The sequence below is a fragment of the Erinaceus europaeus genome, chromosome 23 (assembly GCF_950295315.1).
Source record: "Erinaceus europaeus chromosome 23, mEriEur2.1, whole genome shotgun sequence".
In the NCBI taxonomy this organism is placed as follows: Eukaryota; Metazoa; Chordata; class Mammalia; order Eulipotyphla; family Erinaceidae; genus Erinaceus; species Erinaceus europaeus.
Genome location: NC_080184.1, coordinates 6874702 through 6889756, shown reverse-complemented (window position 1 = coordinate 6889756; position 15055 = coordinate 6874702). Strand labels below are relative to the sequence as shown.

General features: G+C 40.8%; 3 protein-coding genes across 7 annotated transcripts in view; 1 reads left to right on the top strand and 2 right to left on the bottom strand.

Moving 5' to 3' along the window:
- LOC103127055 (zinc finger protein 709-like) overlaps window positions 1-15055 on the top strand; it is a 1044365-nt gene that overhangs the window by 464706 nt on the left and 564604 nt on the right. The gene's annotated exons all lie outside the window — the stretch shown is intronic.
- Window positions 1-15055, bottom strand: part of LOC132535598 (zinc finger protein 709-like) — a 306876-nt gene that overhangs the window by 84507 nt on the left and 207314 nt on the right. The gene's annotated exons all lie outside the window — the stretch shown is intronic.
- LOC132535593 (zinc finger protein 709-like) overlaps window positions 1-15055 on the bottom strand; it is a 46872-nt gene that overhangs the window by 4179 nt on the left and 27638 nt on the right. The window contains exons 3-6 of one of the 4 annotated variants that reach the window (XM_060182169.1): window positions 14889-15005; window positions 11892-12021; window positions 9595-9721; window positions 9038-9095 (exon numbers count right to left, since the gene is read on the bottom strand). In XM_060182169.1, the coding sequence (XP_060038152.1) occupies window positions 9038-9095; window positions 9595-9721; window positions 11892-11906 (200 nt within the window). In that variant the 5' untranslated portion in view covers window positions 11907-12021; window positions 14889-15005. Of the gene's footprint in view, window positions 1-9037; window positions 9096-9594; window positions 9722-11891; window positions 12374-14888; window positions 15019-15055 lie in introns of those variants that run through there. The other 3 variants (XM_060182172.1, XM_060182171.1, XM_060182173.1) reach the window with 3 other exon arrangements.

Below are 15055 nucleotides of genomic sequence, written 5' to 3'. Positions count from 1 at the left end.
ATATACTGACAGAAATATTGTATTTATTTATTTACTCCCTTTTGTTCTCCTTGTTGGTTTTATTGTTGGGGATATTTGTTGTTGTTGCTGAATATGACAGAGATAAATGGAGAGAGAAGGGGATAACAGAGAGGAGGGGTAGAGAAAGATAGACACTTGCAGACCTGCTTCACCACCTGTGAAGTGACGCTCTCCAGGTGGGGAGCTGGGGGGGCTCAAACCAGGATACTCCTACCAATCCTTTCACTTTGCGCCATGAGACCTCAACCCATTGCACTACCACAAGACTTCCCCCTGCCATATTTCTAAAAACTTCCATTTCTTTCTTATCTGTGTCAGAGAATTTGTCATCAGTGGAAAGAAATGATAATCCAGAAAACCATTTTCTTACATGTATGCCAGTGATTTAAATGAGAACCTCAGGTTTATACATTACACCCATCATTATTTGAGTCAATTACCAACTACTGCAGAAGCTATTCATGTCAATATTTTTTTATGAACTACTTTAAGAATTATCTATTTATATCAGTCATAATAAATTCTCTTTTAAAACCATTGTATTGGGGAGTTGGGCTGTAGCACAGTGGGTTAAGCGCAGGTGGAGAAAAGCACAAGGACTGGCATAAGGATCCCAGTTCAAACCCCGGCTCCCCACCTGCAGGGGAGTCGCTTCACAGGCGGTGAAGCAGGTCTACAGGTGTCTATGTTTCTCTCCTCCTCTCCTCTCTCCATTTCTCTCTGTCTTATCCAACAATGACAACAACAATAATAACTACAACAATAAAAAAACAACAAAGGCAACAAAAGGGAATAAAAATAAATATTTTTTAAAAAAGATTGTATAATAGGGAGTTGGGCAGTAGTGCAATGGTTTAAGCATACATGGTGTACTGTGCAAAGACCAGTATAAAGATCTGGGTTTGAGCCCCTGGCTCCCCACCTGCAGGGGAGTAGTTTCACAGATGCTGAAGCAGGTCTGCAGGTGTCTATCTTTCTGTCCTCCTCTGTCTTACCAATCTCTCTCCATTTCTTTTTTTTTTTCTTCCTCCTCCAGGGTTATTGCTGGGCTCGGTGCCTGCACCATGAATCCACCGCTATTGGAGGCCATTTTTCCCCCCTTTTGTTGCCCTTGTAGCTTCGTTGTGGTTATTATTATTGCCCTTGTTGATGCAATTCGTTGTTGGATAGGACAGAGAGAAATGGAGAGAGGAGGGCAAGACAGAGAAGGGGAGAGAAAGATAGACACCTGCAGACCTGCTTCACTGCCTGTGAAGCGACTCCCCTGCAGGTGGGAAGCTGGGGGCTCGAACCGGGATCCTTACACCGGTCCTTGTGCTTTGCGCCACCTGCGCTTAACCCACTGCGCCACCGCCCGACCCCCTCTCCATTTATTTCTGTCCTATGCAACAACAAAGACATCAATAACAACAATGGCAACAAAAGGGAATAATTAAATAAATATAAAAATGTTATTAAAAAAAAGATTGTATTATAGCAGTAGCCAAGCAATAGCTCAAAAACTAAAGAGCACAAACTTTGGAACACATAAGGGTCCACTCATTTTGAAAATCATGAAGATAAAAAAAAATCACAGGACTCCAAGGACTCCATAACACCCAACCAAAAATGAGGTGTATACTCCTATGTTCATAGCAGCACAATTCATAACAGCTAAAACCTGGAAGCAACCCAGGTGCCCAACAACAGATGAGTGGCTGAGAAAGCTGTGGTATATATACACAATGGAATACTATGCAGCTATCAAGAACAATGAATCCACCTTCTCTGACCCATCTTGGACAGAGCTAGAAGGAATTATGTTAAGTGAGCTAAGTCAGAAAGATAAAGATGAGTATGGGATGATCCCACTCATCAACAGAAGTTGAGTAAGAAGATCTGAAAGGGAAACTAAAAGCAGGACCTGACCAAATTGTAAGTAGGGCACCAAAGTAAAAACCCTGTGGTGAGGGGTAGACATGCAGCTTCCTGGGCCAGTGGGGGGTGGGAGTGGGGAGTGGGTGGGAGGGATGGATCACAGTCTTTTGGTGGTGGGAATGGTGTTTATGTACACTCCTAGTAAAATGTAGACATATAAATCACTAGTTAATTAATACGAGAGGGGGAAAATTAATTGTATGTCTCGAAGTTTTTTAAAGCACAGACTGAGTCTTTTAATATATAGGCTGTGTATTTGATATGCAGACTCTCTCAAAAGCCTAGACCAAGTAGGTCAGAAGCAACCAATAGCACAGCTATATACAAGATACTGGGTACTGTACAGCAAACCCTAACAAAAGGACTTTTCAAAGTTAACCCAATTACCAAATAATGTGATGATAACATTAACTATCGATTGTCTTTTTGAACCCTAAGACAGCAGGAACCTCACATCTCCACTATAGAGCCTCTACTTCCCCCAGTCCTGGAACCCTTGGATAGGGCCCACTTTCCCGTATGCCTCTCCCAATCCATATCAAATAATATTGCATCTGCCAATCACAACCTAATCAACACAATGATTGCCACCTCAACATGCTTCACTTCAGACTGTGTCCATAGACTTCACGAGTGGAATGACAACCCTTCAGCTTCATTACTTGGGTGAGACCTTTCCTTTCATAGTATACTCTAATGCCAAGAGCCATTCTCTGCTTGATAGAAGATAAGCCTTTGAAACAATGAAAGCCCTCGAGATAAGTTTCTATTTCCCCGCAGGTAGGCCATTTACCAGAAAACAAGTGACACACCACATAGTTATAGTTAATAGACATAATTTCAGCTATGTATGTTGCAAGGGACATTCCACCCTGATAATCGCTCCCCCCCTTCTACTCCTCCTGCACTCCCCCTTCCCCAAAGCCTTATAATGCCTGTAAGCACAATAAAATTTGTCAGCTTGATCAGAATCCTGTCTTGCTGTCGTTCTTAGTGTCTCCTGTCCCTTTCATTCCAGGTCCCAGGGTTCCTAGCCCCTGTTCTCGCCCCACTGGCTGGAGAATCTGGCGCCCAAACGTGGGGCGAAGAAGCCTTCTGGAGACCTTTGGAACACCACTGCTAGAATGGATAGGCCTATCTGAATTCACTGAGCCACCGCGGCTAGCAGGTAATGCACCAGCTCACATTGATCACCACGGAGCTGCCCAGCCATGAGTCGCATCTGGAGGAGTGTCACAGTGGCGAGGTAAGCACTACCATGGGACAGGCATTTAGTAAACAATATCTGTTTATTAAAGGACTCAGGGAGTCCCTCAAGACACAAGGAGTAAGAGTTAAGAAAAAGTATCTCAAGAAGTTTTTTTTATTTTGTGAGTGATGATTGTCTGTGGTTTCTCTTAGCGGGGACTATTGATGAAAAAAGATGGGCTAGAGTAGGAAACTGTTTAAGAGATTTTTATGAGACCTTTGGTCCAGAAAAGATTCCAGTCCAGGCTTTTTCTTATTGAAATTTAGTAAATGATATACTCAAAGACTATAAAGATTGTCCTGATGTACAGGGAGTCATGAGAGAGGGAGAAAAAGTCTTACAGGGACACTCCCAGCCACCTTCTGTTTGTGAGTCTGTCTCTATTCCCATGTCTGAGTCAGGAGACCCCGCCCCTGAGGCCGCCTGCTAAGTGCCCTCCTGTTAAGATTTGCCCCTCTTTGACAACCTTAAGACCCCCCGCCAAAGAAGGGACTGATTATAGTCTTTCTCCTGAAGAGGCCTTATCCCTTGATGAAGAGATGGCCAAATATCGTACTCCTGACCAGTCACCCCTACGCTCTTCCTTGTCCAAACCGCCTCCTTACGCCACCACCCCTCTGTTTTGTGCTCCGGTCCTCGACTTGGCAAATATTAATTACTATACCACCAAGGCTAAAACTCAACTAGCACAAAAAATAGCTTCCCTTAAAAAATTAGTAGAAGAAAAACGAGAGCATTTGCAATTAGTTAAAAATCTGTGGCTCTTGATTTGGCATTATCTTAAAACTAGCCAGCCAAAAAAGATGCAGCCTTTTCCCTCTGGCTTCCCCCAGAGCTCTTAGAAAGTGTTAAACCAATTCTGAGTGAGATCTTATCTGGCTAGCAAGCTATTCTTTAAAGAAAGAATGAATTCAATCAAACAAAATGTTCTCTTTAACTTAGAAGCTACTAATCAGAGAACCAGCACACACTTTTGATAGAAATTTAATGATTTGTTTCTTTAAAACACTAAAATGTACCTTAGCCCAGAAAAAGAACTTTAAAAGATTTTTCTCCGAGCTTCTCCATGTGTGGCGGTAAACTAAGCCCTCCTGTTCTGTCTACGCAGCCAATCACGACACAGAGCTCCTGCTCCACAGAGTGGCAAAGACTTCAGTCAATCATCCCCTAAGCCACAAACACCCCTGGGGGGGTGGTGGTGGAGAGGCTGTGAGTTAGAAATCCAAAAGCCGCTTTTCAAAGGGAAAAATTTTCTTTTCACCAAGAATGTCTGTTTTAGGTCTGTGTGCTAACCTTGTTTCCATTAATGTGTGTTAACCCCTAAGTAACTAAACTTTGTTTTAAGTTTTAAATACGATTTAGTTAAGCTAAATGTGGTTTTAAAGATCCCGACTAATAGAGTTGGCACACCTTTATCGGACTAAAATATATGACAGTTTCATCCTTCTGATAGCTAATATCAACATCAATTCATTAGTTAAAAGATTTTCTGAGATCTCTAGGCATGGTAAAATGCCTCTGCAGTCTCTCTCACTCTTGTGAGAATCGTAAATCTTACCAGCACCCCAATACCAACTGCCACTGTTTGTACCAAATACCATGCTTGAACTGGCTTTCTAATAACCAAGTCATTGTAGAGCAGTGGCCTTGCCAGGAAAAAAGGGTTAAACATGCTATTCCTGGCCTGATAACAATTTTTATTTGGCAGATGTGATTCAACAAAATTATTTAGTGCAAAATGGTCATCTAAAAGAAATGTTAAGAGTAAAAATTTATGTTGAACATTTCAGCTATGAGGTTTATCTTAGCTTTTTAAGTTACCTATCCAAATCAAAGTGAAAGATCAATTAAGTTGTGTACCCACCCTTGTTCATAGCTGCCCTAAGGGTGTGATAACTCTGTGATAAGCAAAGATCCTAACAAAGTTTAACATTTTACTTAAAATTGTTTAAGTGACTAAAAAAAAAAAAAGTTTTTTAAAATTCTTCCTCAACTAAACAGGCAAAACTGGCTTGGGTTAGTAAAAGATAACACAATGTTTATGTTAACTATTTACATGCCAGAGGCTTTTGCTCTGATAAATGAGGTTTAATTTAAATAAGATATGTAAAAAAATTTTTCCAAATAAAACTTATCAAATAAATATGGGGCAGCCTAATGTAGAGCTGTATAGATGTTTAAGCTAACCTTTTTACATTTTATTCAAGAAGTATGTCCCTGGTTTCCCTGAGAAAGAACTTTAGATATTAAAACATAAGAGAGATTAGGTAAAAAGTTAAGAGTTTTATGTCTGATATAGACAAAAAAGCTCCAGTAAAATTTTTATTTCAAAACTTGGTAAGAGATTTTTTTTTAATCTTACTCATGAGCTAGTTACTTTTGCTTTTACAGTGAATTATTCCTTTTGATAAAGGAGTTTGTTACTGAGATAACTCCCTTATTTAGAAAGACTACAAAATCATTGGCTTTTGAGAGTAAATATTCTATATGTCAAACTTTAATTAGTTCTTTTAGAGAGTAAAAAATTTATCTGGTTTGTTTTAAGACACTGTCAGGTTTATTCTTAATAAATTAAGTTAATACATGGTGTTTCTGGTCTGATAGGAGATTTGTTTTGGCAAATCCTGATTTAACAAAATGAGTATTTTGAACATTTAAGCTATGAGGTTTTATTTTAGCCTTTTAAGTTGCACATTAGAGTTCTAAAGAGCAAAATCTATTAAGAGTTTTATATCTACGCTTACTCATGATAGCTTTGTGATGAGTAAAGATCTTAGTAAACTAAGTTATAATAGTGTGCTTAAACTGATCAGTTGAAAATAATGCTAAAAAATGGTAAACATTTTATCACGTCAACACATTATGTATTGACTTTCTATAACATATTGGTATATTTTAATAAAGAGCCTTCTAAAATCATATAAAAGAACTCAAGCCAATTCTAATCATTAGATCATCAATTAACTTGGTACAAGTTCTCTCCCTAAGTAAATAATTATAGGTACATCTGCACATGAAGAACTGACTGCTCATATGGTAAGATTTAAAACTAAACATTTTTCATTTTTTATTTATGGGTGTGTGATGACTCCTAAAGTCACTCATATCCTAAAATTTTTCTCATTTTTTTTACAAACGTCTTAAAATTTTAACGCTTGACCTGTCATAGTAAGAGCACTTTACTGGCTCCTACATTGTTTAATTAAGATCCTGCTATTCAGACTTGTAAGATTAATCTCCATTGATAAAAGCCAATGCTCTCTGACAGATTGATGTAATTCACCTGCCCATGTTTAGTAAACAAAAACATTTTTGCTTTTTTCTCAGTATTTTTTCCAAATTTATGTGGGCTACAGCTCAAACAAGAAAAAGCTCAAAAACCTGAAGAGCCATATGCTCTGTTTTGCTTCAATAGACATCCAATCTATGTATTTTTGTTTCCTTTAGAACATTAAAAGCTCAATAAATAAAAAAGAAGGGGAATGCATCCCCCAATATTCAGTTGGCTAAAGTGTCAATGAAGTAACTATACTAAACCTTTTTAATATTTACAAAAATTCGAATTGTCCATTTATTGTATCTCATTGACAAAGCCACCCACTCTCCCAGCCATAGAGACATATTTCTTCTTTCTCTTTTCAACACTGGATGTCCATGTTTTGTTTTCCTTTTATTATGGTGGATGAGATTATGGCTCTTGCAAAATCCACAGTCCCTGTTGGCAAGTCCTTATTACCACAAAGGACGCCATGGCAGTATATAGTCCAGCTAACCTCACCAGCCTATCCAAGTCTTCTCTTTCTGCTGACCTACCACTGCTGACTTCATCTTTACATGTTTATTGACTGCTCACTTTTCTCAAAATATTCCTCATGTTTAAGGAACCTCACCTAATGTGTATGCACCTCCTCTGTGTTTTGGTACAACACCATCCTATATTTTCATGTCAATTCTTCTCTACCTGGTCCTTGCCTCCTAGTTTTGCTTGTTCCACAGCTGATCCTCTATGAAGAAGAAAATTTCATCAGTTGGCGCTGACGACCACCAGAAGACCAGTCGTGCTGTGTTTCTTCCCCTGGACATCATAATCACTGACTGCTTCCCTTAGACTTGCTGGTGGCACGCTAGGACACTCTATATATTCCTCCCATGAATTTACTGACAAATGACAACAGGTTATAGACTCCACCACAAATAGTCTTGAGTCACTACAGAGCCCCTTATGGGATCCCTGATTAGTCTTTTGTTAATGATTACCTTAGGACCCTTTACTTTCAATAAGATTACTGATTTTATAAAACAGCAAATTGACTCCTTGGCATCAAAACCCTTACAAATATATTATCACAGACTTGATTTGGCTGACAGAGGCCTGGCTGAACCTGAGGGTGACAGACCTCCTTTTTGGATGGAATAAAACTCAAAATTATGCATTGAGACATCCAACCTTGGCAGGGCAAGGACACCAGTAAGGGGTGCAAGGCTAAGCATTGCAGGGGGAGGACCTTATAGTCCGCCTCTGAGTCCCCCGTGAAGCAAACCTGATTTGCATGGAGGTTGGTGTCAGCAACAAAAATTGTTTGCCTTGAAGTTCTCTTCACCCTGGAAACTGTGGCTCTCCCTCCACTCCCCAAAAGACACCAAGAGACTTATAAGATGCGGGAAGATTGGTTTTGTATTTACCCCACGGGAGGAATCAGGTCAATACTTCCCACCTCTGCTTAATGCCCACCAAATCTGCTGTTAAGGTCCTACCCCTCACCCTCAATTGCCTGCCTCAGTTAAACTGAAAAGAAGGGAGGAGATACCAAGAGCCATTCTCTGCTTAATAGAAGATAAGCCTTTGAAACAATGAAAGCCCTCAAGATAAGTTTCTATTACCCCACAGGTAGGCCATTTATCAGAAAACAAGTGACACACCACATAGCTATAGTTAATAGACATAGTTTCGGCTATGTATGTTGCAGGGAACATTCCACCCTGATAATTGCCCCCCCCTACTCCTCCTGCACTCTCCCTTCCCCAAAGCCTTATAATACCTGTAAGCACAATAAAATTTGTCAGCTTGATCAGAATCCTGTCTTGCTGTCGTTCTTAGTGTCTCCTGTCCCTTTCATTCCAGGTCCCAGGGTTCCTAGCCCCTGTTCTCGCCCCCCAGGCCGGGGCACTCTAATTCCATCTCAGGTGGTTCACTTTCTAACAAACTCCCCAAACCTAGATATACACCAGTTTCTGTGAGAGAGAGCATATGTTCACACGTATCCATAAATTACTGCAAAATATATACCTGAAAGCAGAAGTACACTAGAGTTTGCAGTGAGTATCCCCCTAACACTTCCTCTCCACTATTCCAAGCTTTGGGTCCATGATTGCTCGACAATTTGTTTGGCTTTGTATGTTAACTCTCTTTTCAGCCATCAGGTTCCAGATGTCATCAGGATGCCAGCCAGGCTTCCCTGGACTGAAGACCCCACCAATGTGTCCTGGAGCTCGCTTCCCCAGAGACCCACCCTACTAGGGAAAGAGAGAGGCAGACTGGGAGTATGGACCAACCAGTCAATGCCCATGTTCAGCGGGGAAGCAATTACAGAAGCCAGACCTTCCACCTTCTACAACCCACAATGACCCTGGGTCCATGCTCCCAGAGGGATGGAGAGTGGGAAAGCTATCAGGGGAGGGGATGGGATATGGAGATTGGGTGGTGGGAATTGTGAGGAGTTGTACGCCCCTCCTACCCTATGGTTTTGTTAATTTATCCTTTCTTAAATAAATAAATAAATAAATAAAATCACAGAGAAGTTCATAGTAGCTTTCTGGGTAGGACAGTATAATTATGAATGAGATACAAACCTTTTACTTCCTTGGTAGTTGTACTGCTCTTTGATGGAATGATCCTCTTGTAACTGTCCTAAAAATACAAAAGATATTAGGATAAAAATATATTGAATTTTGGGAGTCGGGCAGTAGCGCAGCGGTTAAGCGCAGGTGGCGCAAAGCACAAGGACCAGCATAAGGGTATTGGTTCAAGCCCCCGGCTCCCCACCTGCAGGGTAGTTGCTTCACAAGCAGTGAAGCAGGTCTGGAGGTGTCTATCTTTCTCTCTCCCTGTCTCCCCCTCCTCTCTCCATTTCTCTCTGTCCTATACAACAATGAAGGCATCAATAACAACAACAATAATGACTACAACAATAAAACAACAAGGGCAAAAACAAAGGAAAAATAAATAAATATATATTATATATATATATATATATATATATATATATATATATATATATATTGAATTTTGTATCCCTCATGAGTCACAATCACAATCATGCCCCTTTCACAAACAATGTCTTGGCATACATTGTTGAGTAATGGAAAAAATGTCATTTCATTGAGAAATGAATGAATATCATAATTACCTATTGACAGAATGTTTCTAAAGTTTTCCCACATCACATTTCTGTAGAGTTTCTTCTCTGAAGAATTTAGTAGTGCCCACTCCTCTTGAGTAAATATCACTGTTACATCTTCATAGGTCACTGAGCACTAAAACATACAGTGTATTTATTTATATGAGAAAACACTTCATACAGGCAGCAGATTAGACATTCATGATCTACTTTATGAAGTCAATGATTGTCTCATCACCAAACATAACAAATACCTCTCACTCTCATGATCTAGCATGTGACACACTAATTGGTACAGTGATAAAAGCTTTGTGCTGTCACCAGGTCCTGAACACAGTCCCTAGAATCTCACATGACAGATCTTACTATGAAGTACACTTGGAAGGGTGGAGGAACAGGTCTAAGCATCACTGAGTCAGGTTTGGGAGAGCAGTCAGTGAAAAACTTAATTTCTTTACCTTTTTATGTTTTCATCACTGAGCCTTTTAGAGCTCCATGTTACAATGTTAAGAAGAAAAAAAGAAAGAAGAGAGAGAGACAGCACAGCACTGAAGCTCCCGTGTGGCAGAAGCCTGATTCAACTGAGGACCATGCACATGGCAAAGAAGCAGTAAGAAAATGTAACTTAAAAAAAAAATAAGGAAAAACTTTTAAAAATGACTTAAATTGGAGGTCAGTTTGTGGCTTAAAAGAAATGGAAGGCACCCATGTTCAGCGGGGAAGCAATTACAGAAGCCACAATTTCCACCTTCTGCACCCCAAAATGATTCTGGGTCCATCCACCCAGAGCGATAAAACACAGGGAAACTATCAAGGAAGGGGACTAAATATGGAGTTGTGGGTGTGGGAACTGTGTTGAAATGTACCCCTCTTAACCTATAGTTTGGCCAATATTTCTATTTTATTAAAAAATTAAAACAAAAAAACAAACAAAAAAGGAAGACACATGACTGATACTACAGGACAACTTCCAAGAAAGTGCACATACTTACTGTCTAGAATTAGATCCAAAAATAAAAGCATCTATTTGTGAGAGAGAGAAAAAAACATACTTGCTCCTTAAAATTGAATAAATAAAAGGAGATAAAGGAGAGCACCATTAGTCAGGGAATTCTTGGAATTCCCCATAGACATGATGGGCCAAGACCTCTAATATCTTTCCATCATTACTGGTCATTACTATGAAGTTTGGGAACTACTCTCTGCCTTAATCCAGTTTCCTAGTTCTTTTCTCAACTTTGATGCCATCTTCCCAAATAATATTTTTAGTCCATCTTCATGTTACTATCAAGCTCAAGCAAAAATTACTGAATTCATGGGCCCATAGGAAAATACTAATTAAAGAAGACTACACAGCTTCATTATATTTAAAATTCCTATTCTAATCTGCCCTAATCTTACTTTCTGGTTCCTGCTTACTAAACATTTGGTTCACTTTATATCTGTCTTTTAGTCACTAGGTTGCAGATGCTATGATTCCATCTTGAATACTCTAGATGGATGTCTTCATCAATGTGTCCTACAACACCTCTCCTGAACCCTACCTTTGTAAGGAAAGAAACAAACAGGCTGGGGGTATAGATCAAAATTGCCAAATCTGTACACCTAGGGAAAGAAACAAGAGTACTACTAACGAAGTTTCCCTCTTCACGTCTCTGTGTGGTGTGAGGGATTGAAACTCAGTATCTGGGCATGAAACTCAAGATCTTTAATAGGATCTTCATGGTGACACACAAAGTAGAAAGCATACATTCCAGATTCAATGGAGGAACAGTACTGTGGTGTTTCTTCTTCATTTTCCCTCCCTCCTCTCTTTTTGTCATATCTACCAAATATCTGTATCTACATATCATGGCAGCAAAGACTGGTGACAAAATAAGTTTTTTTTTTTAATATTTATTTTATTTATTTATTCCCTTTTGTTGTCCTTGTTTTATTGTTGTAGTTATTATTGCTGTTGTCGTTGTTGGATAGGACAGAGAGAAATGGAGAGAGGAGGGGAAGACAGAGAGGAGGAGAGAAAGATAGACACCTGCAGACCTGCTTCACCGCCTGTGAAGTGACTCCCCTACAGGTGGGGAGCCGGGATTCGAACCAGGATCCTTATGCCGGTCCTTGTGCTTTGCGCCACCTGCACTTAACCCGCTGCACTACAGCCCGACTCCCAACAAAATAAGTTTTTAAGAGAAATATTCAGACAAATCAGAAGCAGTGAAATGAACACTCATAACATAAAATGCATGTGTAAATTAAAATACAACTTTCTCAGGAGGAAAAAAGAATCAGATCTGGCATATGTCATTTACCTGAGAAACTGTCATTTCTCCTTCTTTCTCTCAATTTCTTTTCTGGCCAGAAAATTAAAAGAAGCAGTATCTTCAGGCTGTGATGTAACTCCACAAGCCAGGTCTCTTGGCTTGACAACAAGCACTACACCTACAGGAAATGTAAAACTGGAAATTGATAAACAAAGTCAGGACACCTAGGGAATACTGGAAAACAGTTTTTATATCTGGCACACCAGTTCCAGAATTAGTTAATACCAAAAGCTCCAGGGCCCTGATGTGCTGTAAGATGTCCCTTTAGGGAGTCGGGTAATAGTGCAACAGGTTAAGCACACATGGCGAGAAGCTCAAGGACCGTGTAAATTGAACCAAGGAGCTCAGAGCCCCAGGCATCTTAGGCATAATGGTCATTTGCACAGCCATTTTGCTGTTTCACCAGCCCAGAATGAACTTTTTCATCCATTTTCTCATGCCTATCTATCAGAGGAAGAGGATAGCGAGTATTTTCTCCATAACTATGTGGGAAGACAGGCCAACAGTAGGACATGTACTAGGTGAATCCCCATCACCACAGTGCCAGATCCCATCCCCTCCACTGGAAGTTTCCCTGTTCTTTATCACTCTGGGAGTATGGACCAAATATCTCTATGGGGTGCAGAAAGTGACAGGTCTGACTTATAGCTTCTCCAGTAGACATGGGCATTGATAAGTTGATCCATACCCTCAACCTGTTTCTAACTTTCACTATTGGGGTAGAGCTCTGGGGGTGGGGTGGGGTTGCAGGACACATTGGTAAGGAGAAGACAGAGAGGGGAAAAGACACCTGCAGAGCTTCTTCATGCCTGTGAAGTGACTCCCTAACCAGGATCCTTGTGCTGGTTCTTGTGCTTTGTGCCACGTGCACTTAACTTGCTGCTCTACGCCCCCGACTCCTGACAGATAAGTTTCTTAGCTCCCTGCTAGAAGGGCTCTTGATCTGCAGGAAGCCGCCCCCTCAGGGACCTTGGTTTTGAGGAACAGGCTACTCCATCTTGTGTAAAATCTCCATCAACCATAAGCCTGCCTGACACGTACGCAGGCAAGACCACCCCTCACCAACCTCCTAGAGATGTTTACTTAACCTCTGCAGCTGCATTCCTTCCTGGGATAGCTCCACAATTAGCCGGACAGGCATGACCATAGATGGCAAGGAAAGAGCATTCCAAGGTTAGGTAACCATAGCAACCCTGTTTACTGCAGACCCTCCCCAACCTAGCCATCCTTAAATACACGTGAAAATTTTCAATAAATGAGACTTGATCAGACTCCTGTCTTGTCTCCATTTCTCGCGTCTCTTGTCCTACCCCATTCCCACTCCCCCTCCTAGGGTCTCCGTTTGATGACCCCACGGGCCGGGGAAGTTTGGCGTCCAGACGTGGGGCCCAAGGCACGGGGGATCCAGTGAGGAACACCGTTGATCAGAAAAGAGGACTGCAGTTGTTTCATTAAGTAAGAGATTGCCGCGAACACACCCGAAGGAGAGAACTGGAAGCGGACGGCGATATCATAGGACAAGAAATCAGTGCACAGGAAAAGTTTATTGAGAGTCTTAAAGACTCACTCAAGGCACGAGGAGTAAGGGTTAAGAAAAAAGATCTTGCTCATTTTTTTCCTTTCCCTTAGAGATGTTTGCCTTTGGCTTCCCCAAGAGAGATTTAGTGATGAAAAAAGGTGGAAAAGAGTAAAAGATGCAATAAAAGAGTACTATGACTTTTTGGTACCGGAAAAAGGCTCTATTACTATCTTTTCTTATTTGAATCTTATAAAGGAAGTAATTAGAGTCAAACCTTGACCCTGAGAGATTACAGAACTTATTAATAAGGGAGAAGTCCTTCTTTCTAAAGATCTGCCGGCTAAAGATATGGGCTTACTTCCTTCTCCTTCACAGGGAGCCATGGGAAGTGTCCATAAAAACTTCCCAATGACCCTCGCCCCAGATTTAATTTTCTTGTAAAAAACAAGAAAAACTAAAATCCTTATGCTCAATTAATAAAAAAAGAAGGGGAATGCACCCCCCAATATTCAGTTGGCTAAAGTGTCAATGTAGTAACTATACTAAACCTTAATATTTACAAAAATTCGAATTGTCCATTTATTGTATCTCATTGACAAAGCCACCCACTTCTCCAGTAATAGAGACATATATTTTTTTCCTTTTTCCATGCTGGATTTCCATGTTTGTTTTCCTTTTATTATGGTGGATAACATTATTGCTTTTGCAAAATCCACAGAGTCCCTGTTGGCAAGTCCTTACCACAAAAGACGCCATGGCAGTATATACTCCAGCTAACTGCACCAGCCTATCCAAGTCTTCTCTTTCTGCTGACCTACCACTGCTGACTTCATCCTAGCATGTTTATTGACTGCTCAATTTTCTCCCAATATTCCTCATGTTCAAGGAACCTCACCTTGACTTCTAATGTGTATGCACCTCCTCTGTTTGTGTTTTGGTACACCACCCTATATTTTCATGTCAATTCTTCTCTACCTGGTCCTTGCCTCCAAGTTTTGCTTGTTCCACAGCTGACCCTCTATGAAGAAGAAAAATTTCATCAGTTGGCGCTGATGACCACCACAGGACCAGACGTGCTGTGTTTCTTCCCCTGGACATCACAGCCACTGATGCTTCCCTTAGACTTGCTGGTGGCGTGCTAGGACACTTTGATGCCCCTTATGGGACGATTAGTCTTTTGTTAATGATTACCTTGGGACCCTTTATTTTTAATAAGATTATTGGTTTTATAAAACAACAAACTGACTCCTTGGCATCGAAACCCTTACAAATATATTACCACAGACTTGATTTGGCTGACAGAGGCTTGGCTGAACCTGAGGGTGACAGACCTCTTTTGGGAGCTGCATAAAACTCAGATTTATGCACGCCAACCTTGGCATGGCGTGGGCACCGGTAAGGGGTGCAAGGCTAAGCACTGCAGGAGGAGGACCCTATAGTCTGCCTGAGTCCCCCGTGAAGCAAACCTGATTTGCATGGAGGTTGGTGTTGGTCATCAGAGCTCTTCGCACGACTGCCACCTCTCCAGATTCAAAGGAGGTCTCGAAACTTCACATCAGGCTCAACCTGATGCTGTTGACTGGCTACGGAAGAAGGGCAAACGCTAGAATAAGAAGAAGAGCTCTTTGCCATG